Here is a 22420-nt window from a genome sequence, read left to right on the forward strand (position 1 = left end):
TATCTGTTCATACAAACACACAACCGTGCCAAATCCATGCGCAAATACGGACTTCCACTGCGCATCATTCACTGCCACGACAAGTTTCCACTATCAAGCCACTGAAAGTAAACTTACTACATCAGAAATAGAAACCATTTGTAAACCGAAAGACTATCATTTGCCTGCTTTCCGTTTAATCAGTCGTTCCTAAAAAAGCCTCTTTTTGAGGCTGAATCTGAATCTGCACTCGCAAGTCTCTTCAATCTCTGAGTATGAGCACCAAATGACCCCGAGCGGTTCTAGAACCAACAGCACATAATAAGAATAAATCGAGCCATTCACAGACTTCACTGTTAGAGAAGCACATCACCTTACGCTTCTGAATAAAGAAAACTAGCGCATGTAATTACTCTGCCCTGGACCTTCTGGATGCTTTGTCTTTTATACATCATCATAATGACCTTGACCCTTTCATAAGGCCGCTGACCTCTACAATTCAATGGATAAATCTGATTTGCTGCTTAATTAATCTGTCATGTTGATAACAAGCCCGCCTGCTTATTTTTATTTTTTACTTTGTTTTACCTTTAACAGTTATTGTTAATGTCCTCGTCTGATGCCAAATAATATCTTCCTGCTAAAAAAATTAATTTTGAATCTATTTATAGTAATTTCATTGATCTCGATGTTACATTTTGATGCACGTTTTCATCATTTTGCACATAACCATAAATGTTATTTCACTCAATTGAAATCCACTTTAGTCAGAGAAGAATGTAACATTTAAAGACTAAATTTAAAAAACATTTGCCACTGTAGACTGTACAAAAAGTGTTCAATAAAAGCAGGTTTAAACCATAGACTGTAGGTTTAAACATGTCGGCATGTTCAGAGTGACTTATTCTGCTTCCTGAATCCTGTATGTGAACTTCATTCTACTGATCGCACATTAATGATGGGGCATTTACAACTGGAATAATTCATAAGCCTGCTGAATTATGCATTAAATAAACCTGTATGCTCATGTAAATGGACCCGAGCTGTTTGAATTGCTGTTCTTTACTCTGTTACTATTTTTTTCTTCAGCTGCAAATCATTTTTTCCACTGTTATCATTGTGTCTATATCCACTTACACAGTTTTTATGGTCGTCGTTTTTAGTCCTGATATATTGAATCCCTTGAATAGCGATTCCTTGAAACAGCGGTTCACTCTCTTGTATTTATCTGTCATATTTTCATCTCTCCAGATCAGTCCGTTGAGGCCCCAGAGGCCGAAGAGTCAGGTGATCAACTTACTGGGTGAGAAAAGACTCTCTGTGTCCCCAGGAGCCCCTGCCAACCCGTCTGTGCCCAGCGTCCCGCCTCCCATCACCCCCCGGGTCAAACTGCACTTCAGCTTACTGACTGGATCCAGTATGTGTCATACATCACACTGATCTGACATTCCCCCTAGAAGTTTAATTCTGAAATATGATGAAATTAGGCACGTTTTGCTAAAGCAAGCTAGGATAGATATTTGGCAAGGAAGCCACGCCCACCTGTGGGAGATTAAAAGAAATGGTTATGGTAGTTTAAAGTAACTTAAATTTAAAAAAAAGGTTGGGCTATTTTAGGAATAAAACACTCCAAAACATTTAAAGGCACACTGTGGAACTTTTCAACCTTTATAATATATTACCAAAACCCATTGAGATGGTACATCGACTTACAATAGGTTGAATGACACGTCTGCCGAAGCCTGAAGGTGTCTGTATCGCTTTTACTAGCACTATGTAACTTCGGGTTTCGGGTAGGAACCCGAGCACAAAAAGAACTACAAAATTCGACCGCTTTACGGCATACGTCACTTCCCCCACCACCCCAACTTCCTCAAATTCTAACGTGAGAGCTCAACTCGCGTTTGATTGCCGGCGTCTGTATGTTGTCGTCATGGCTGAATCAACAGCTACTCGGAAGAAAGCGAAGAAAGCAAAGATTTTGTCAGAGGAGACCAAAAAAAGAAAAAGGGAGAGTTTAAAATAAACATCGGCATAAAAGTGTATATAATGTAATATTTACTGCGAATTCGTGTAACAAAACTGATATAAGTCACAACATACTGCCGTATACAAATGTAAATGTTTTTTTTTTTTTTTTTTAGCTCATATGTTTGTATTTGTGTAAAAGGAAAAACAAACTGAAGACTACAAATAACGGAAATATGTCGTGAGTTATATCAGTTTTGTTACACGATTTCCCGACTACTCGATTTCATCTCCAACCCATTGCAAAGAGATCCTGAAGACGTTAATTGTTTGCTTCAGGTGTGTTTGATTAGGGTTGGAGATGAACTGTGCAGGACAGACGATCGGCAGAAGCAGGATTGGGCAACCCTTGTCAATGCGACTTACCTGATCAGACATTGTTTTCTGCGTATGCTACTTTTATTCAATTTGTTTTCTTTATAGGATTTATATTATTAATCTTATATTTATATTAATATTTTGGTCAGTAGTGAATCGATTAACTTTCTCCAACATACAAATCAAATGCCGTCTGCACACACATACAGACACGGGAGGTTGACCGGTTGACTGTTTGTTGACTTTTGCGACAATGCTGCGGCGCTTGTTGCCTCTAGGGGCACTAGACGTGAAAATTACAGGTCGAGCGCACCCTAGTGGCCAAAAGTTCCACAGTGTGCCTTTAAATGTAGTTCAAAATCCACAAAGGTTTGTTTTGCCAATCCTTTGAATAAAGGAAGCTGAAAGACACAAAGAAGAAAGTCAGCAGCAAGATATCTAATCACACATCTGAACACCAGCAGACTTCGTTACATATTTTAAATATTAAATAAAAGTGCAATTACCTTGATCTACTGAAATATAGCAGCACTGGTTTTGGCATCACATAGTGTCCTCTGATGTTATATAATCAACATAAATCATAAAATTATATTTTAGAAGTGGAAATTGCTGACTACTATCCAAGTCATTCAGTCTGATTTACATTATCATTCAAACGTTTGCGTTTGGTAAGACTTTTGAATGGCAGTGACACTTTCATTTTCATTTATTTTAATAATAGCTGTTAAAAGATTAATACAAATCTTTTAAGTTTTGTTGTTTGCCTTTATTCAAAGCAGAAAAAACATCCAGATCTTTTACAGTACTTTTCTTTTTATGAATAACTTATTTTTCCTTCATTTTCCTCATGGAAATGAATAACTGTGGTAACTGGGATTTCCTTTTCCCAACTTAAAGGGTTAGTTCACCCAAAAATGAAAATTCTGTCATCATTTACTCCAAACCTGTATTAGTTAATGTAAATTATGACAGAATTGTCATTTTTTGGTGAACTTTAAGCCACACCCCCGATATATGACATCATATGCTGCCTAACATGCTGTAGTCTGATGCCACACAAACGTAATGTTGTGATGTGAAACTCTGGAGAAGTGTTAAATCCCTCGCATGAAAGCGAGTCTGATCCAGTCTCCCACTCGCCGCTTGTGAAGATGTGTAATGGATTCAGGCTTTGCGAGGCGTTTACTCTCCCATGGGTTCAGCCCACTGTCTGAATCCTGAGTTTGCACTGTGTGTCGTCATCTCTGTGTTCGATTATTCAGTGGAAAATGAGCGCACATTCCTCCTCAAACAGCAGATATCACATTTACATTGCATTTAATACTTCAAAAGAGTCGCAAGTAAAAATCTCTGAATGTCATTGCATGAAACATCTCCTGCTCTCAAATGCACTTTACTAACTTTACTTTTTTTCATCTGTTTCGCAAAGAAACTTATTTTAGTAAAAATGTTTTGCTTGAAAACTGTGCTTTTTGTACCTTTATTTTGAGTAAATTCTGATCGATTTAATATTTTGCTATCTAATACAATGATATTCACTAGGGGTGTAACAATATATCGTGCCACAATATATTGCAATACAAAAATGCAACAGTACGTATCGTCGATAGTGACAATATGCATCGTGGGTAGTCCCCCCAAAATAAAAATTACTGTGTGAGAAAAAAATTTTCTGAGTTTTAGTGTAAGTACTACATTAAACTACTATATATAATGTTGATTATAATGTATAATAATGCAATGGGGGAATATTTGTGGGTCCTGATAATGTCTGATGTCTGATGTTACCAGTAAAAAGTGGCCGACATTATTTTAAATGCATCTAGTCAGTGAAAGAGTGCAAGCATATTCGTCTAAAATAATTCTGTATTTTCAGCTTCAGAATCATGAATATTTTTATTCTGGTGTCATCATTGTCCTTGGGTTACAAGCACCAAGTCCAAGCCTATTTATCCAATTGTAGACACATTTGATGTGTTTGCAGATATATAGTTTCATGCATCGTGATGCGGATCTCAACAGCACTCTTGTCTTGTTTCTCTGCAGATCTAGAGCTGAATGGGACGGGTTATGGAGATAAGGGGGAAACCCCGCCCCCACTTCCTGTCAAGAGCAGCATGGGTGACTATGGAAACCTGATGGACAACTCAGACCTGGCCAGTCCGACCACACCCCCTCCACCACCGCCACACCCGCGGGTATAACGCATCATCAACATCCGTCAAAGACTTGCATGTTTATAAAGACATTTATTGCATGATCATCATTTCCATTATTTTGACATGATCATGTAAGGGGTAATGTACATCCAGCCGGTTGTTCTCTCAGAATAAACCCTGACAGGGTGATCAGGTCTTGCATCTTGAACCTGAAGGGGTTTATTCTGAGATAACAACCGGCTGGATGTATATTATCCTGCTTATTACACGGTTACTTGCCACATAAGTAAATAATTAGACATGAAATATCGATCTGAGTCAAGATATTTTATTAGCTCTATAAATGCAAAGCTTCCGCGGAGAGAGCAGTTGCTAGCAAATGTCGCAAGTTCGAACTAGACGGACATTTAAGGGACACGGTTCAGAATATGTACCAACTGTAATACCTGTCTTTTCGAAAATGACTATAATTTATGACAGCATTACATATTAAAGTCTATTTCTGTTGTTCGGCTCTTGGGATCGCCAGTTGTCGGAAAACAAAAGCGCTCGTCTCTCGCTCTCTCTCCCTCTCCCTCTCCCTCCCTCTCTATCCCTCTCTCCCTCTCCCTCTCCCTCCCTCTCTATCCCTCTCTCTCCCTCTCTCTCTCTCCCTCTCCCTCCCTCTCCCTCTCTATCCCTCCCTCTCTCTCTCTCTCTCCCTCCCTCTATCCCTCTCTCTCCCTCCCTCTCTCTCTCCCTCTCTCTCCCTCTCTATCCCTCCCTCCCTCTCTCTCTCCCTCTCTCTCTCCCTCTCCCTCTCTATCCCTCCCTCCCTCTCTCTCTCCCTCTCCCTCTCTATCCCTCCCTCCCTCTCTCTCCCTCTCTCTCTCTCTCCCTCTCCCTCTCTCTCTCTCTCTCTCTCTCCCTCTATCCCTCTCTCTTTCTCCCTCTCCCTCTATCCCTCTCTCTCTCTCTCTCCCTCTATCTCTCTCTCCCTCTATCCCTCTCTCTTTCTCCCTCTTCCTCTATCCCTCTCTCTCTCTCTCTCTCTCTCTCTCTCTCTCTCTCTCTCTCTCTCTCTCTCTCTCCCTCTATCCCTCTCTCTCTCTCTCTCCCCCCCTCTCCCTCTATCTCTCTCTCCCTCTATCCCTTTCTCTCTCTCCCTCTCCCTCTATCCCTCTCTCTCTCTCCATCTCCTTCTATCCCTCTCTCTCTCTCCATCTCCCTCTATCCCTCTCTCTCTCTCTCTCTCTCTCTCTCAACCCCCCTCTCCCTCTATCTCTCTCTCCCTCTATCCCTCTCTCTCTCTCTCTGAGCGGATGCTGTGAGTGAGTGGGCGGAGTTTGCTGTGAGAGTACTGCTGGTGTGAGTGAGGTTGTTTTTTTTCCTCTCTTTCTCTTAACTTTCTTACTGTTTCTGGTTAAAAATCTTTTTAAGTGTGAGTTTGCGATTGTTAATATAGGTTGGTAGGTTTTAGGTGGCACGAATTTCGCCGCTATCCGGCGTTTGCTGGGTGGCAATGGCGTCCTCAGAACGCGTGAGTTTGGACCGGTTGTCGCGAAGACACGGTATCAAGCTCGCGCCTGTGAGTAATGTGTTTTGGCTGTAGGAGACGTTGTTGGTTGCGATAGCATATTATCTGCTTCTCGCATGAACAGCGCTGTTGTTGTCTTTCTAGACACTGTTGAAAAAGTTAATAGTGTTGTTCAGAATGGCGTTGTTATACAGGATACCTTCACTCCCGTAATGCCGCTGCTTCAACCGGCGAAAAGAGTTATTCTGTCTAATGTTCCCCCGTTCATTAAAGATGAACTCTTGATAGCAGAGCTTTCAAGGCATGGTAAAGTAGTGTCCCAAATGAAAAAGATCCCGTTTGGCTGTAAATCACCGCTACTTAAGCATGTTGTTTGTTTTAGACGTCAGGTTTATATGGTTTTGAAGAAAGATGCAGATGAATTGAATGTGGCTTTTAAATTTAAGGTTGATGGGTTTGATTATGTGGTCTTTGTTGCTCTCTCTCTCTCTCTCTCTCTCTCTCTCTCTCTCTCTCTCTCTCTCTCTCTCTCTCTCTCTCTCTTCTCTTTCTCTCTCTCTCTCTCTCTTTCTCTCTCTCTCCCCGACACCCTTTAATTAACCCAGAACCTGAACTTCTCTGCAGCTGCTAGAAGTATTGGGAAATTACTGTTAAAGGTTGAAACCGTTTGAAGTTCTGTACTGTACGACTGCAGTCTGAAAAAAATATTATTTTTTAAGTTGATAAGTTTGGGGTTGGTAAGATTTCTTAAAATGTTTTTTTAAAAGTATCTTCTGCTTACCAAGACTGCATTTATTTGATCAAAATACAGTAAAAACAGTAATATTGTGAATATATTGTAAAACATAATTTATTCCTGTGTTCAAAGCTGAATGTTCAGCATCATTACTCCAGTCTTCAGTGTCACATGATCCTTCAGAAATCACTCTAATATGATGATTTGCTGCTCAAGAAACGTTTCTGATTATTATCAATGTTGAAAACTGCTTAATATTTTTTGTGGAAATCATGATACATTTTTTAAGGATTCTTAGATAAATTGATAGTTCAAATGAACAGCATTTATTTGGACCTTATTTCAGAAATCTTGTGTAACATAATAAAAATACTGTCACTTTTGATCAATTGAATGCATCTTTGCGGATTAAAAGTATTCGTTTCTTTTAAACTTTTGAATGGAAGTGTATATACAATGCTTCGGTTTTCTTTTTTCTTTGTTTAATTTTCTCTATCACTTTATTATTATTACTCATAGTTACTTAAGGTTAGAGATTCTTTTTTATATATATATTTTGTTATTATATGTGAAAATTAACAAAATATAAAATTACTATTTATTTATTCAATTGTTTTTTTTTTCAAACATCTTCATATCAAGAGACCAGATTATCAGTCTTGACTCGGAAAGGAAGAAAGGAACGGCTGTATTAATGTAATGGCGAGTGTATTAGAGACGAGCTGCACTATTTGAGCGGTGTGTTTCAGGATGCAGATCAGTGACTCATATAATGAAAAACTGCATTTGTCTTAAACTCTACTTCTCTTTTGTTCCTTGTTCCAGCACCTTCCGCCCCCCTTACCCAGCAAGACCCCTCCACCTCCACCTCCAAAGACCACGAGAAAGCAGACCTCCATCGACTCGGGCATCGTCCAGTAAGAGAAGACGGCAGTGACATCCACATCGGCCCTCTTCCAACGATTTTACGTCAACATCCCTGACAGTGTGGCATGATGAATCGCTCACCTCAGCCCTTCTCATAACGGCTGATCATTGTGTGTCCACTGCCGGATCAGCGCTCCAAGCCGAGATCTCAAATCACTCCAGACAACAGCAAATATAGATGCAGTGGAACTGGAGTCAGGGAATTCTGGGGATTTTTGGCAGATGGTGCATGTTTAGCTAAAACTAAAGATGAATTATAGTTTAGGCAGGAACGTAGTCGGGAAGATGCTTTTTAGGCATATTATCATCGAGACACATGACCAGGTCATAGTCAAAGATTCCTCTTTCTCTCATTTTTACATATTTTTATCCTCACTATATACACATTTATGTACAGAGGTTTGTATATATGATTTTATTTTATTGCTTTTCTTGAAAGTACATTTTATGTTTGTTTTTTTATATGCAGTTTATATAAATAATTGGCATTTTTATCCAAAAAGGGTTGATTTTCTAAAGAGAGGGACAGTAAAGGTATTCTTACATATCTCTTTTATTGATTTTGATGTTGTTCTTTCTCATTTGGAGTGAAAACAACTAAAAGTCATTGTACCAATCAAGCGTATAAACCACATAAAAGCAACAGTGTGCATATCGATAGCATTGACTGCTCCAAATCCACTACTGACTTCTGAATAAACTTAATGTATGTATTTGTAAAGTGGCTCTTGTTTGATTCATGCTAATCCAGAGCAATGTAGCCATTCAAGACCCAATAGAAAATAAAGTAACATTTCATTTATTTTTATTGTATTATTTTGTAAACCACAAGCAGCAATACATTTTATATTTAATTTTAGCAGATGTGGTGTATATATATATATATATATAGTTTGTTTTTTGTTTTGCTGAAATGACATCATGCAGTAAGCCTGTCTGCTGTTTGTGATGATACTCCAGGCTAATGTGTAATAAGTCAACGCTCTCTGGAAAGTGAGGTGAGTTGAGTCTGAGGTGAGTTCTTTGCAGTTTGTGTTTACAGTATTAACTCATTGCTCATTGAAAAGGACTCAAAAGTTTATCGATCAAGTCCTTAAAACCTGAAAAGCTGCACTTCGATTTCTAATCTGTTCAGTATGACGTGTGGAGAGGAATTTCAATGGAATTTTTGCATCATAAACGCTGCCAGCTTTCACTTTACTCAAATATTTTGAAAGTAGCAAAGCATTGCATCGACTCATACATGCATAATCAATGCAGCATCTTTTATGCACTGAGAGCAAACATGATGGAGGGCGTTTTGTATGTTCAAGGTCACTGTTGCAGCACATCCAGTCAGAACGACTGCTCTAGTCTGATTAAGTGTGTAATTCTGATGTTCATTATGGTCTTAAACATGCAAAATTCAACATCTAAAAAAAGGAAATCGTGCAAATCACACTAGGTGGGGTTCAGTGTTGGTGTTCGTTGCATGGGTCATTCTTGTCCTGAAGAATATTCTGTACTCTGCAAAAAATATGGTTGTGTTTTTAATTTTATAGGCATACTTCTGTTTAAGACAGTTATACTGTGGCCAAAATTGGTGTCTGGCCAAGGAACATTGACATCGCCCTTTATTCAAATATTATTTAAATTATTTTAAAAAGTGCCCCTATTATGCTGTCACCTACATACATAAAAAATCTAACAAAAAAAAATGTGCATAATGCCCGTCTGTGCTGTGGTCTTCATTGGCTTCTCGCAAAAAACTTCTTATTTGCCCCGCCCTCAAACACTATAGTTATAACTTCATGTTGAAAAGGCGCTGTTTTCAAAAGGATGATGATTGAAATAGAAGACCGTTAACGGCATTTCAGTGAAACTCCCATTTCTGACGTTTGTCACAGCCATAATCTGGCATGCACTCCCCTCAGCATGGCGGGATTGTACATCGTTCCCCAATAGCGTCATTGACGCAGTGCGAGTTCCCTTTCGAAAGGGAACGTCTAGGTTACGACTGTAACGAGACACTGCGTCGCTAGCCATGCCTCAGGGATGCCTGCTGAACAGTGGATGACATGTTCTCTAGGCGGCCCTTTTATACTTCCGGGTCGCACTACAGTGACGTCATAGGCTGTCGCCGGTCAATACGATTGCCGTGATTGGATAAGCTTTAAGACATCGGTTCACGTGGAGGGCGTTCCCCAATAGCGTCACTGACGCAGTGTCTCGTTCCCTGTTCTCAGGGTTACAGTCGTATAGACGTTTTGTTCTTTCCTCATAAAATTACACACACACACCTCATGTTTTGATGGTTTAATTATTTAAAACAAATACCCCCTCCAGATATAACTTTTAGCCACTACTGTATTACTAGGTATATTTAACCATGTTGATATCACACTGATTTGTGCAATTTGCTCAAACAGGATGGAATGAGACCTGATAATGTCTGTGTAGTCTATACAATGTCTATACAGACCATGTAAATGTGTTTGAGGTGTTTCTGCTGCTGGGTCACCGGGACTGAAGAACGTGTGAACGAGATAAACTGTCACAGAAACGTCGTGACATTAATACCCGCCTGAGCCAGTTTCCCACGGTACATATCAACATCTGACCTGATTAATCCAGCTGAAGATTCCCTTTGAAAGGAAAGGTCATATTCAGCCATTTCATGATCAAATTCAATCAGAGTCTCCAGGCTGAGCTTCAGATAACCTTAGTTTTTTTTCCTTCAAAAGATATTTTCTGTTTTAGTTAGTATTACTTTAGTCACACTGCTGTCAGAAATGGAATAAACACAAAGTTATAAGTTTTATGCTTCATTGTGCATCGGCGTTCATTTGGCAAAATATGTTTTCCATGAGACAAGTGACTTTATGTATTAGAGGATGCTGGGAAAAATGTTTTTTCTTCATGTTAATTACACTCAGACTTTATTGAGGCTTAATATAGAAGTGGCAGCAGATTAAATGTGACTTTCTATTTAAACCAGAGGTAGAAAATATCTAAACCTAGTTCATCCTAAAGGTTAAGTTGGTCACTAAAACCAACTAAAAATGTCTTTAACTAAAAATCAGTTTTAAACTAAACAAAAAAAGAGATATGTTGCCTTTGCAATAAACTGAAACGTTTAGGTTTAAGCACTAAAATTATTAACTGGAAATAAATAAAAACTAAAACTTACGTTAAAAAAATACATTAAACCTAAATAAGCAATGATAAATAAAATCTATTAAAATGGCGTAAATGAAAATTAAACTAAAATGAAATTCAAAATCTTAATATAACTAAAGTAACACTGCTAAGACCCACTATAGAATAAAGTAGGCCATAATATTTTATTTATTTATTTATTTAGCAGAAAAGGAAACGGTAAACCAAGAATAAATGCATATTTCTTTTACTTTAATGAAACAATTTAATATAGCCTACTATAAATGTAATACTAGAATTTTGTAATGTTTTTCCTACGGGTCACAGTTTTACTGTACGATCTTGTTTTCTTGTACTGGTGATCTGACAGGATCTGCCTTGTTTTACGTGGCTTTCAGAGGAATTAAACTGCTCTGGTCACGTCCTTTACAGTTCACCACTCACTATACAATACATCAGCAACTCTTTTTTAGATCCTTCAGGCTCAAATGTGACCAAATCTTGTGCCTGACATCTATTTCCAGTCCCTCTTTCGCCACTCGTTTTAAGTGTGTTGAGTGGCAGATCACTAGGTTCTCCTCGCAGGAAAACATGATTACATTCGCTTAAGCAATTGACAATGCCGGGAGCGAAATAAACGGCGAGAACAACCCCAGTGTCATTTATGTGCTGAAATAAGATCTCTGGTTAGGAAATCAATAACAGGCCATAAGTCAGAGTGAAATGATGTCCTGCCACGGCAGATTGAATATGCATTGCCTTCACTTTTGATTGACAATAAACAATAATTGTAATGCAAAGCTCAGGCTAAAGCTGCTCGCTAACAGTCTCAGACGGCGACCTGTATAAACATCTTGTTACCGGCAGATGCTTCCATTCTCCTCCATTCAAATACTTTTGCTGTTTTCTGTGAATCACTTTGTGCTGTTCTGATTTTAATATAACTGATATATATTCATGCAGGAGGGGCCGAAGGCTAAATTGAATCCATATTTCAGTGTGATTGTGTTTGGTCTCGGTGGTGCGGTCTATCACACCGCCTCTGATTGGAGGAGAACCTCCATTGAACCTAATCTGAAGCCTTCTCATAAACACTACTGTGACTGTCTGCACAAATCCAGGAGCGTGTGTGTCACTTATGAAAATCTGTGCTGAACTCAGATAAACTAGCCCATCCATCTCAGACAAAAATTGACCCAAATTCACATTTGTACTTCAATCCAATTCTGTCCAGCTCACATTTCTGTCTGAAATCAAGCTTTTATTTAATGACTTATTTATTATCATTATTATATTTTGCCCGTACACTGTAAACAAATGTACTTTGTTAATATGAAGGAAATGTCCGTATTGATTTTTCACTGGTGTTTTATGTATTTTGTGTTGTGTTTTAGGGTTAACCTGTTAACTTGCACTCCCCTTTCCGAGCAGATCTGAACTTAAATGGTTGAAATTCATAAATGCTTTGAGACATAAGGTTTGTCCCTTTTTAAAGAAGACACTGTGCAGATTATGTGAAAGCAGCTTAGTGTAAAAATGTTATAGAAATTGAATTGAATGTAAAGCAAATGTTCTGAATGAAACACTTTTAATTAGATTTAAAAAAAAAAAATTTTTTTAAACAATGTGGACTCTAAAATTGCTAGAAATTCAAGGCCATATGTATAACCAGTTGATATCACAAAAATTGAGTTGGTAAAAGAGTTAAAGGTACTGCTTCTATGGTATCGCAATGTCCAATTGAAAAACGGGATGAATTTTGAAATTTCAAGTTTTCAAATGTATGATGATTACTAAAATATGTGATGGGAGAAAAAGCAATAAAAAGCCGAGTGACAGTTAAGCTGTAGTCAATGGCAAAAAAATGTCAGTACATTTTCCGTTTTGTGTGTTACCTTAAGGTGCAGTTTTCTATTTGCCCTGCTCATTTAGAGAAGAAATGAGATCTTTACAAGTTTTCAATACATTTTCTGATGTCTGCAGAGAAAAATGCACATTTATTTTTGGTTGGGTTTGGTTATAATGTCCCAAATATAGTGGCGTTGTCATCATTACAGTCTTGGAACAACACGAGTAACAACACAAGTAAACATGGACAAACTTTTACCATTTTTGGTTCACCATTTATTTTTAACCAGAAGATCTGTAGTGCAAAAACTATAATTTGAGTCTGTTTGCAGTAATATCCTCTGTTTTCTTGCTGTATGTGTGTGTTATTTTGGATAAATATTGTTGTATTCATATTTTGATTTGAGCAATTCGTTTCCTCTGCATCAGTGCTGAGTTATGAATGTGTGACTGTGGATTTGACTTTGTCTTGCAGGTCTGGATCTTCAGATCAGACCAAGACACACACCGAGGATCTCACCGTCTCAGCAGGTGGACGGAGTCCTTGGAGAGCCGAGGCCTGGTTCTGTCTTATCGGTCTTTCCAGTGGAAACAGTTTCCAGTGGTTGAGAGACTGAGGTTTGGAGTGCCTGAAGATCCCAGGATTCAGAGAAACCAACCAGAACACTCCCACACAATCGTTTGTGGAATTTATCCTGCAAAATACATCTGTCTGTGTTTGGTTGCGGCAATACCTAGTGAGCAATCCTCACTCACACTGCCTACACAGACGGCTGCGTTCACACAGAATGCATTTTTGCTGTTAAAAAAGCGAGACGCAGGACAGTAGACGACGTGTGGCTTGAATGACGTAATGCGAACTCAACTTAAAGACGTCTGTCTAGAAGTGCAGTGGAGTGGAAAAAGGCATTCTGTGTGAACATTCAGATGACATTATGAATGTAACATCATAAATGAGTGATTTGCAATGCTTTTTATTGGCAGCACGAACACTGGCATCAATACAGGTGAAGAAATGGGAACAAGCATGATTAAGATGCCCAAGTTGACGACTGAAAAGGCAGCTGACTAGGTTTGGAACAGAGCAATGATGGTTTATTTATAGTGTGATTTTTATTCTCAGGGTTATTAATGCGGTTTTTATTTTTTGAAAGGGATTGTGTTTATTTAGCAAAATGTTCTGGGTAGTTCTATTGCAGTGATTAATAGCTTAAAGCAAACACTCATTCCACAAAATTCAAGAACAAACTTGATGTTTTAATCAATATGTACAGTACATATTCCTTTTCTGGCTGCAGAGGAGCAAAACTTCATGCTCTTGTACTTTAAGGCAGTTTATTAAACAAACACACACTTCTCAAATTCACCTCCAGAAAGGCTTTCGCTCGAGGTTTAGACGTCTATGGAGGACCAACTCTACCATATTTAAAAATAAATACAGAAATAAATAAATGCTCAATAAATAAATAAGCATACAATTAATTGCCCCAAAAAATACAATAAACAAATAAATGTAGGTAGAAATTTAATTATACAGTGAGACATAAATGTATATATCTCTTTTAATTAGCTTCATTATTTATTCACCTTTGTAATAATTACCTTATTTATTTATTGTCCATTATAATCTTCAACTTTATTTATTAATTACTTATTTTTTGAAGTATTTATTTATGTGCATGTTATAATATTTTTGTCTGTTTTATTCTTCCTTTGTATTTTTTTACCCTATTTATTTCTTCAATGCTATTTATTTCTGCCTGTCGTTTCTACATTTCTGTATGCATTTCTGCCTCATTATGCAAATGAGGAGGGGCTGTGTCTTAAAGGACAACTCCGGCGCAAAATGAACCTCGGGTGTAATAACACATTGGTACAGACTAAATCGTTCCCTGAGATTTGTTTTCATGATAATCGAATATAAAGAGTTTTATCTCTAAAAACAGTTTAGCTTATAACGCTAGTATATTGGGCATCGAGTAAGCAAAAAGAGATCGCTAGTTAATACCATTAACAAGGCTCAAAATAGCCCCACACTAACACGGCAGCATAATGAGTGTCCTTACATGCAAACCGAAGCATTGAGAACTTTGTAAGTGTATAGACAGTTTAATAAGAAGATACTTTACACAGACAGTACAGTTAGCGCATACAGACAGCAGCCATCTTGGAAAACAGTCTCGATCAATAGAACCACGAAGGTGAGCGAACAGTACGTGTAGATATTGAAGATAAGATAAATTATATTTATTTTTTTATTTTCTCTGTTGCGTTCAGTGCTTCTCTTATGCGCTCAGTGCTTTCTTCCGGAAACAACGGACCATATGAGATTCCAAGTCACAGTTCAGCTCACGTATCACCGTGTTCGTGGTTTGACTGATCGAGACTGTTTTCCAAGATGGCTCCTGTCTGTATGCGCTAACTGTACTGTCTGTGTAAAGTATCTTCTTATTAAACTGTCTATACACTTACAAAGTTCTCAATGCTTCGGTTTGCATGTAAGGACACTCATTATGCTGCCGTGTTAGTGTGGGGCTAATTTGAGCCTTGTTAATGGTATTAACTAGCGATCTCTTTTTGCTTACTCGATGCCCAATATACTAGCGTTATAAGCTAAACTGTTTTTAGAGATAAAACTCTTTACATTCGATTATCATGAAAACAAATCTCAGGGAACGATTTAGTCTGTACCAATGTGTTATTACACCCGAGGTTCATTTTGCACCGGAGTTGTCCTTTAAGGGGTCAACTTCTGCCCATAGAGAGCCTAACCCCCTCCCCTCCGCTTCCGGCTCATGGGACCTTATTTCGGAAAAAATATGTATGGTAGTCAATGGCGAGAGACAACTTATCTTTTTATTCCGTCTGAACTGTGCCCTGAATTACACATATGATGTTTGTCAATTTAAAAGATAATTATGAAAGTCAAGAAAGTCGCAGTTTGTCATAAAACAGAAGAGTAAGATTTAGTTTTATGTGAAAATCGCTCAATGAACTAACGTTACATCTCCCGGGAAGCGAAACAACGAGCGAGATCCGCTGCTCGTGTGTGTGCAGTCTGGTACAAAACACTCCGGCATGACGGCGTAACGTTACGATTATAACGTAAGACTATAGAACAAATGACAGACGTTAGCTTCAGTAAAGTTAGCTTCATTCATTGAGAGAAAATGTGCGCCTTTGGGGTTTGTAGTCTTTTTAATTGCGTATTTTCACAGTCTTATACCTCAACAGTTTTACATCAAACTGCGACTTTCTTGACTTTAAAATGTATATTTTAAATTGACAATCAGGGATGAGTTCCCTAATGAATATTAATGAGTCTTCCCCTACCACCCTGCAAAAAAAAAAAAAAAAAAAAAAAAAAAATCGCGGCCGGTGGCATGTAGATTCGACCGATGCAGTAAAATGCTAACCAACCAATGGGCAGAAGTTGACCCCTTAAGACACAGCCCCTCCTCATTTGCATAATGAGGTAGAAATGCATACAGAAATGTAAAAACGACAGGCAGAAATAAATGGCATTGAATAAATAAATAGGGTAAAAAAAATACAAAGGAAGAATAAAACAGACAAAAATATTATAACATGGACATAAATAAATACTAAAAAAATAAGTAATTAATAAATAAAGTTGAAGATTATAACGGACAATAAATAAATAAGGTAATTATTACAAAGGTGAATAAATAAAGAAGCTAATTAAAAGAGATATATACATTTATGTCTCACTGTATAATTTAATTTCTACCTACATTTATTTGTTTATTGTATTTTTTGGGGCAATTAATTGTATGCTTATTTATTTATTGAGCATTTATTTATTTCTGTATTTATTTTTAAATATGGTAGAGTTGGTCCTCCATGACGTCTGCAGACCTTTGGGTTTAATGGATCCGTCTGAGAGTGTTTTATTGTGTGTCCAGAGACACAAAGCCAGAAGGACATCAGCCGTCTGGAAACTTCTTTACTGAACGTCTGTGCTAGGGTGACCACCCGTCCCGCATAGCGCGTGCAAATTGAGACCGTGTCACGCATAATCAATGCTTGCTCAAAACAAAAGTTGGTCGCTCTATACATGTATATCCTCGAGCCCCAGGCAGCCAAACGAACATTACTTGACAGTTCAGCACGCTACTGTTGCCACACCTACGTGACCCACCCTTCAGTTGAACTGGGTTTAACTGCTGACTAGGTTGTTGTCAACTTTTTCGTAGTTGTCATGACAGTGCACGCACGTGCATACCAGACACACCGGGAAGGAAATTTTAGATGCGCGCTTTCCTGTTCGAAAAATGGAGAAAGAGACTGAGTCTGAGGCACCGCCATCATCAATTAAAAAGAGAAGGTGTGGGTACAAGAAAGACTGGGAAAATGAATATTTTTTTAAACTGTCCCTGTGGTGTTGAGCAACTACAATTCCTGTTAATCCTATAATTTTATATTATAATTTATTTAAAGTGAATAAATTGTAATGAAAAATAAATCAAATTAAATAGCTAAAGTAAATCGTAAGTGGAAATGCATCTGTCAATTCATTGAATGTTCAAAATATTGAATGAATCTTTATTTAGAAAAAAAATACACATTGGTTGGCCTATTCATGAGCATACATCAGCAAATTACACATGTTTTAGGGAATAGGGCATTATTAATATACCATGTAAGGTGGTATGTGCTAGAAATGGTTAAACCACTATCAGTGAGTCTGCCCGTAGGTGGGGGCACCGCCGCGCCAGGCAGTGTCCCACATTGTCCCTCAGAAACATACCCCTTGTCCCCCCTTGGGCTTATTAGCAGGTGGTCACCCTAGTCTGTGCTGATGTCTGGCTTCTGTTGTAGCTGCGGGTTCATTATCTTTTCTAGAAGTTTGCAATGATTTTTATTTTTGTATGCAAGAGTAATGAAAGTACATGGCGATTCCTCAATATGAAGCAAATCTCAGTTCTAATTTCAGTTTTAGTTAACAATAACAACACTGATCAAAAATGCATATTGATTGGGTTTTAAATTTGAGCTCTAAAACTATGTATTTTATTTACGGATTCTATATATTCTATTTCTATGTAATACTACAAATAAATTAGCATAAGTCCATTCATTGCAACTCTTTTTGGGTCTTGTAGGTCACCAAGTGATCCAGGATCATGAAGATTATAAGATGCATGACGCCTGGATAAAGTGCCTTGGGAAAATTCACCTCATGAAAATGGTAGTATTTTTCAACATTCACTCTTAAAACTAAAGATTCTCAAAGATGTTTTCTTGTTTTTTTTTCCGCAGTGATGCCATAGAAGAACCAGTTTTGGTTTTCTTAAAGAACCTTTCATTCATCAGTTCTTAAAATAAGCATTTTTCCCTGAGTGTAAAGAACATTTTAAAAATCCAAAGAACCTTTTTCCACTATAAAGAACCTCTGCAATGGAAAGGAAAGTTTCCATGGATGTTAAATGTTCTTTTTGGAAACAACGATGCAAATAAAGAGTCTTTTTTTTTTTTAAGAGTATAGGTAATGTTACGTTAAATGTGCCGGATGTATGCACTGAATAAAGACACTGAGAGCTGGCGTATGCTTAGCATGAACGTTTACTAGGAACATATGTGTCACCTTCAAAACAGTCCGTGTCGTGTGTCACCATGAAACTTTAGTTCCCTTTACAGAACACCTCCCCTCTTGAATAAGAATCCCCCCTCTGACAACTGTCTAAAGCCCTTGAAAGCAATACTCACTTATCAGGAAATTCTTATCAAACAAAACCTTTCACAACAGAACATTTATAGAATAATGCACTTTTTTTTTTTTCCTTCTCTCTTCACCCCAGTCTCTCACATGTCCAGGCGCTCTGGCGGGCGTGACACTCTTCCTGAGGTTGTCACATACGGGGTGTTGGATGTGACTGTCTGTTTGTGATTGTCTGTGTCAGTGCTCTCATGTTGGTGTCCGACCTGGTTGTCTGACTCCTTAGTTGTAACAGTCTTATCCAGCAGCACCTGAGGTTGTGGTTGGTGCACAGTACGTAGGTGTTTTCGGTTTCTCCTGATCTGTCCTTCATCTGTGTGAATAATGTAAGATCTGGGTGTTGTAGCCTGCTGAACGACTGTCCCTTGTCTCTCCTCTCTTGGGAGCCACACATTTTGTCCCGGCTGCAAAGGCAGCAGGGGGCGGGCTCTATGGCGCAGGTTGTAGCGGAGTTGTTGTTTTTCTTTCCGCCGTTTTTCACCCTTCTTGAACCCTCTGATGTTTGGCCAGCAGGGAAGCAGGGATACTGGAAGCTGAGGTATCGTTGTGCGTAGCTGTCTGCCCATAAGGAGTTGTGCAGGGGAGTAACCACACTCCAGGGGTGTGGCTCGATACGCCATCAAAGCTTTTAGTTTCTCACCTCCTCCTTTCCAAAGTCCTGTTATGGTAGCCACCGCACCACAGCTCTCCATTTGCTTGCGGGTATCTTGGGCTACTTGTGATGTGTGTAAACCCGTACTCTGTGGAAAAGTCTCTGAACATCTCACAGCAGTATTGTGATCCATTATCAGACACAACTGTGTCTGGTATCCCTTGGCGGCTAAATGCTTCTTTCAGAGCTGCAATTACTGTGTTGGCTGAGGCAATATGGAGGTGGGCAACTTCAATGTAACGTGAGAAATAGTCCACTATAAGGAGATAAGTCTTCTTCTCCCAGAAGAATAAGTCTGTACCAACTCTTTGCCAGGGTCTCTCCTGTACCGGGGTGGTCAGCAAAGGCTCTCGGTGCTCTGCCCTGTGCTGTGAGCATGTGTTACAGTTCTCCACCAGCTGACTGATGTGTACGGACAGTCCTGGCCACCAGACGGACTGTTGTGCTCTCGCTCTGCACTTGACAATACCTTGATGGCCACTGTGGAGGTTGTTGAGGATCTCTTGTCTCATGTCGTGGGGAATGACGATTCTTTGGCCCCTGAGAAGCAGCTCTCCTGCTAATGTTAGTGTCGCTCTTTTAGGCCAATATGGCCCCAGCTCTGAAGAAATGGCACTTTTCTCCGGCCAGCCTGTCTTGCAGTATCTGATAAGCTTTGCACACACAGGGTCAGTTTTCTGTTTTTCTTGTATTACCTTCAGTCTTGTTTCAGTGGCGGGGAGGCTTTGGATGACAGCATCCACAAAAACTTTAACCTCCGCCTCGTTTTCTTTTTCCTCCTGTGTGAGTGTGTGTCCTACAGGGGCTCTTGATAATGTGTCTGCTGTTATTAAACTCTTGCCTGGCACATGCACAATGTCAAACGCGAACTTCATCAGTCTCAGTCTGAATCTCAGCACCCTGGGAGGGAGTTCATCTAGCGCCTTGGTACTCAGGAGTGGCACTAGAGGTTTATGGTCTGTCTCTAACCTGAACTTCAGTCCCAGGAGATAGGGCATCAACCTTTCGCATGCCCACGTCGCAGCCAAAGCCTCCTTTTTGATCTGTGCATAATGTTTTTCGGCCTCGGACAGGCCCCTGGAGATGAACATGATGGGCCTCCACGTTCCATCACTCTGTTGTTGACTGAGAACAGCCCCCAGGCCAAAGGATGAGGCGTCTGCCGACACACACGTCTCTGCTGTGGTTGAGTACGAGGCCAGCACCCGTGGTGAGCTCAGTTCTATTTTAAGTCTCTGGAACGCCTCCCTCTGTGGCGCTCCCCAGCAAAACTCGTTCTTCTCACAGAGCAGGTCTTTAATTGGTCTGGTGTATGACGCAAAGTGGGGTAAAAACTTGCCCAAATAGTTCACCATCCCCATCACTCTCCTCACGTCTTCCACTCCCTTTGGTTCGGGCATCTCCATGATGGCTCTGACCTTATCTGGATCAGGTGTCACGCCACCTGCTGTGACACGATGACCCACAAACATGATATTATCTTTTGTAAACTCACATTTTTCGTTCAGCGTGAGTCCTTCATCTCTCAGTCTCTTCAGCACCTGGTGCAGTCTCTCATTGTGCTGCTGTATGTCCTCTCCATACACGACTATGTCGTCCGCATGACACACCACTCCGTCGCACCCCTCCAACATCTGCGACATGCGGCGCTGGAAGTGCTCCGGGGCTGATGAGATGCCAAATGGTAGGCGATTGAATGCATATCGCCCGAATGGGGTGATGAATGTAGTGAGGAGCTGGCTTTCCTCCGACAATGGGATCTGCCAGAAACCGGAGGTTGCGTCCAGCTTCGTGAACACTTTTGCCCCGGCCAGCATGGCTAGTGTGTGGTCTACTGCTGGGAGGATATGTCTCTCTCTCCGCACCCACTTGTTCAGGTGCGTCAGGTCCACGCACAGCCGAATCTTTCCTGGCTGAGCTTTTGGCGCCACAACCATGCCTGCGCACCAGGGTGTGGGCTGGGTCACTTTTGAAACCACCCCCATGTCCTCCATACGCTTCAGCTCCGCCTGCACCTTGTCTCGCAGTGGTAGAGGCACGCGGCGTGGGGATGACAAAGCATACGGGACCGCACCTGGCTCCAGCTCTATTTTATAGGGCTCCTTAAATTTTCCCAAGCCTGAAAACACTGTAGGGTACTGAGCCTTAAAATCCTCTTGTCGGGCTTGTACTGTGTGAACACGCCTTATTAGCTTGAGTGCTTTTATAGCAGGAAGGCCCAGTAGCGCCTTAGTCAAATCTTTAACAACATAAATGTCTTGTTCTATTGTTACCTTTTCGTGACTCAGCTCCCCTTTAAAACATCCTTTTACTTCCAATTTGTAGTTTCCTGGTCCATACAGCACTTTAAGTGGCGGTTGCAGTGTCCCATGCTTTTTGATGGAGTAGCTGCAGCTTGGAATTGCTGTAACACTTGCTCCAGTATCCAGTTTGACAACAGTTGCATCTCCATTTAACTGCACTGTCTCTCTATCCACTCATCCTCTCCCTCGGAGCCCACTTCTCCTAGGAAAGCAAAATCCTCCTCGTGTTTGCTCCCAATATGTGCCTCTGAGATGTCATGGACCCCACCAGTCGATCTGCATTTCTTTGCAAAGTGTCCCTTTTTGTGACAACTCCTGCACTCTGCATCACGGGCGGGGCAGTCCTTCCACAAATGTTTCCTTGAAAATCCACACCTGCTGCATTCAGATGACTTTGAATCAGGTTTATCTTTGGCCGCTTTCCGCCATTTATTATGTTTTTGCTGTATTGCTTCAACCTGTCCGGTCGCTTGCTCTGTCCCTCGTAACACTGGCTGCTGTTTTTTCACTGCTGCGTTTTTTCACTGGCTTTTGCTAGCGTCAAATCAGCATCCAACTGTAGACTTTCTGATAACTTAGCATCTCTAATGACGACCACAATTCGGTCCCTTATTAACTGTTCTCTCAGGACCCCAAATTCACAGTGCTCGGCCAGTGTGTGCACCGCTGTTATAAAGGACTCAACACTCTCACCGGGCTCTTGGTTTCGTCTGTTGAAGCGCGCTCTTTCGAAGATAACGTTCCGCTTGCTGACACAGTGCGCCGTGAAAGCCTCTGTCACCGCGTCATAGGACTTCTTCTGTTCGTCCGTGAGGGGTAAAACTTTTAAAATATCTTCGGCATCGTCGCCAGCTGCATACATGAAGGCATTCACTTGAAACTCTGACGATTGTTTATCCAATCCTGACGCTATTCTGTAGCGTTCGAAGCGCTTAATCCATCTCGGCCATTCATTAGCATTGGAGAAGTTGAACTTGTTATTTCTCCGTCCATCTTCCTTCCTTTTTCGGGACGTTGTTTTTCTTCACAGGTTTAGTTCGTCTTTGGTCTTTCTACTGTCCCCCGTTCCGTTT

The 22420-nt window shown here is 40.0% G+C and overlaps 2 protein-coding genes across 2 annotated transcripts in view; one reads left to right on the forward strand and one right to left on the reverse strand.

Moving 5' to 3' along the window:
• The window catches only part of LOC130090636 (dedicator of cytokinesis protein 1-like), a 119381-nt gene extending 110913 nt beyond the window's left edge, over nucleotides 1-8468 (forward strand). The window contains exons 26-28 of the mRNA XM_056258123.1: nucleotides 1231-1396; nucleotides 4375-4526; nucleotides 7565-8468. Of these exons, the coding sequence (XP_056114098.1) occupies nucleotides 1231-1396; nucleotides 4375-4526; nucleotides 7565-7660 (414 nt within the window). The 3' untranslated portion in view covers nucleotides 7661-8468. The remainder of the gene's footprint in view (nucleotides 1-1230; nucleotides 1397-4374; nucleotides 4527-7564) is intronic.
• A 10560-nt stretch (nucleotides 8469-19028) lies between these two features.
• LOC130090611 (uncharacterized protein K02A2.6-like) lies at nucleotides 19029-22209 on the reverse strand. The gene is made up of 2 exons (XM_056258059.1): nucleotides 22041-22209; nucleotides 19029-21214 (listed from the first exon to the last, which is right to left on the reverse strand). Exons 1-2 carry the CDS (start codon nucleotides 22207-22209, stop codon nucleotides 19029-19031), a joined length of 2355 nt encoding a protein of 784 aa, XP_056114034.1.
• Nucleotides 22210-22420: the final 211 nt, after the last annotated feature.

Source organism: Rhinichthys klamathensis, unplaced genomic scaffold, assembly GCF_029890125.1.
Source record: "Rhinichthys klamathensis goyatoka isolate OS25496 unplaced genomic scaffold, OSU_Roscu_1.1 h1tg000148l_1, whole genome shotgun sequence".
Taxonomy (NCBI): Eukaryota; Metazoa; Chordata; class Actinopteri; order Cypriniformes; family Leuciscidae; genus Rhinichthys; species Rhinichthys klamathensis.

What these genes read in the sequence shown, in the direction of transcription:
- LOC130090611 (XM_056258059.1), bottom strand. Translation starts at nt 22,209, where the DNA reads ATGTATGCAGCTGGCGACGATGCCGAAGATATTTTAAAAGTTTTACCC. An exon ending in CAGACGAAACCAAGAGCCCG is followed by an intron (nt 21,215 to 22,040) that starts GTGAGAGTGTTG and finishes GTGTTCACACAG; the next exon opens with TACAAGCCCGACAAGAGGAT.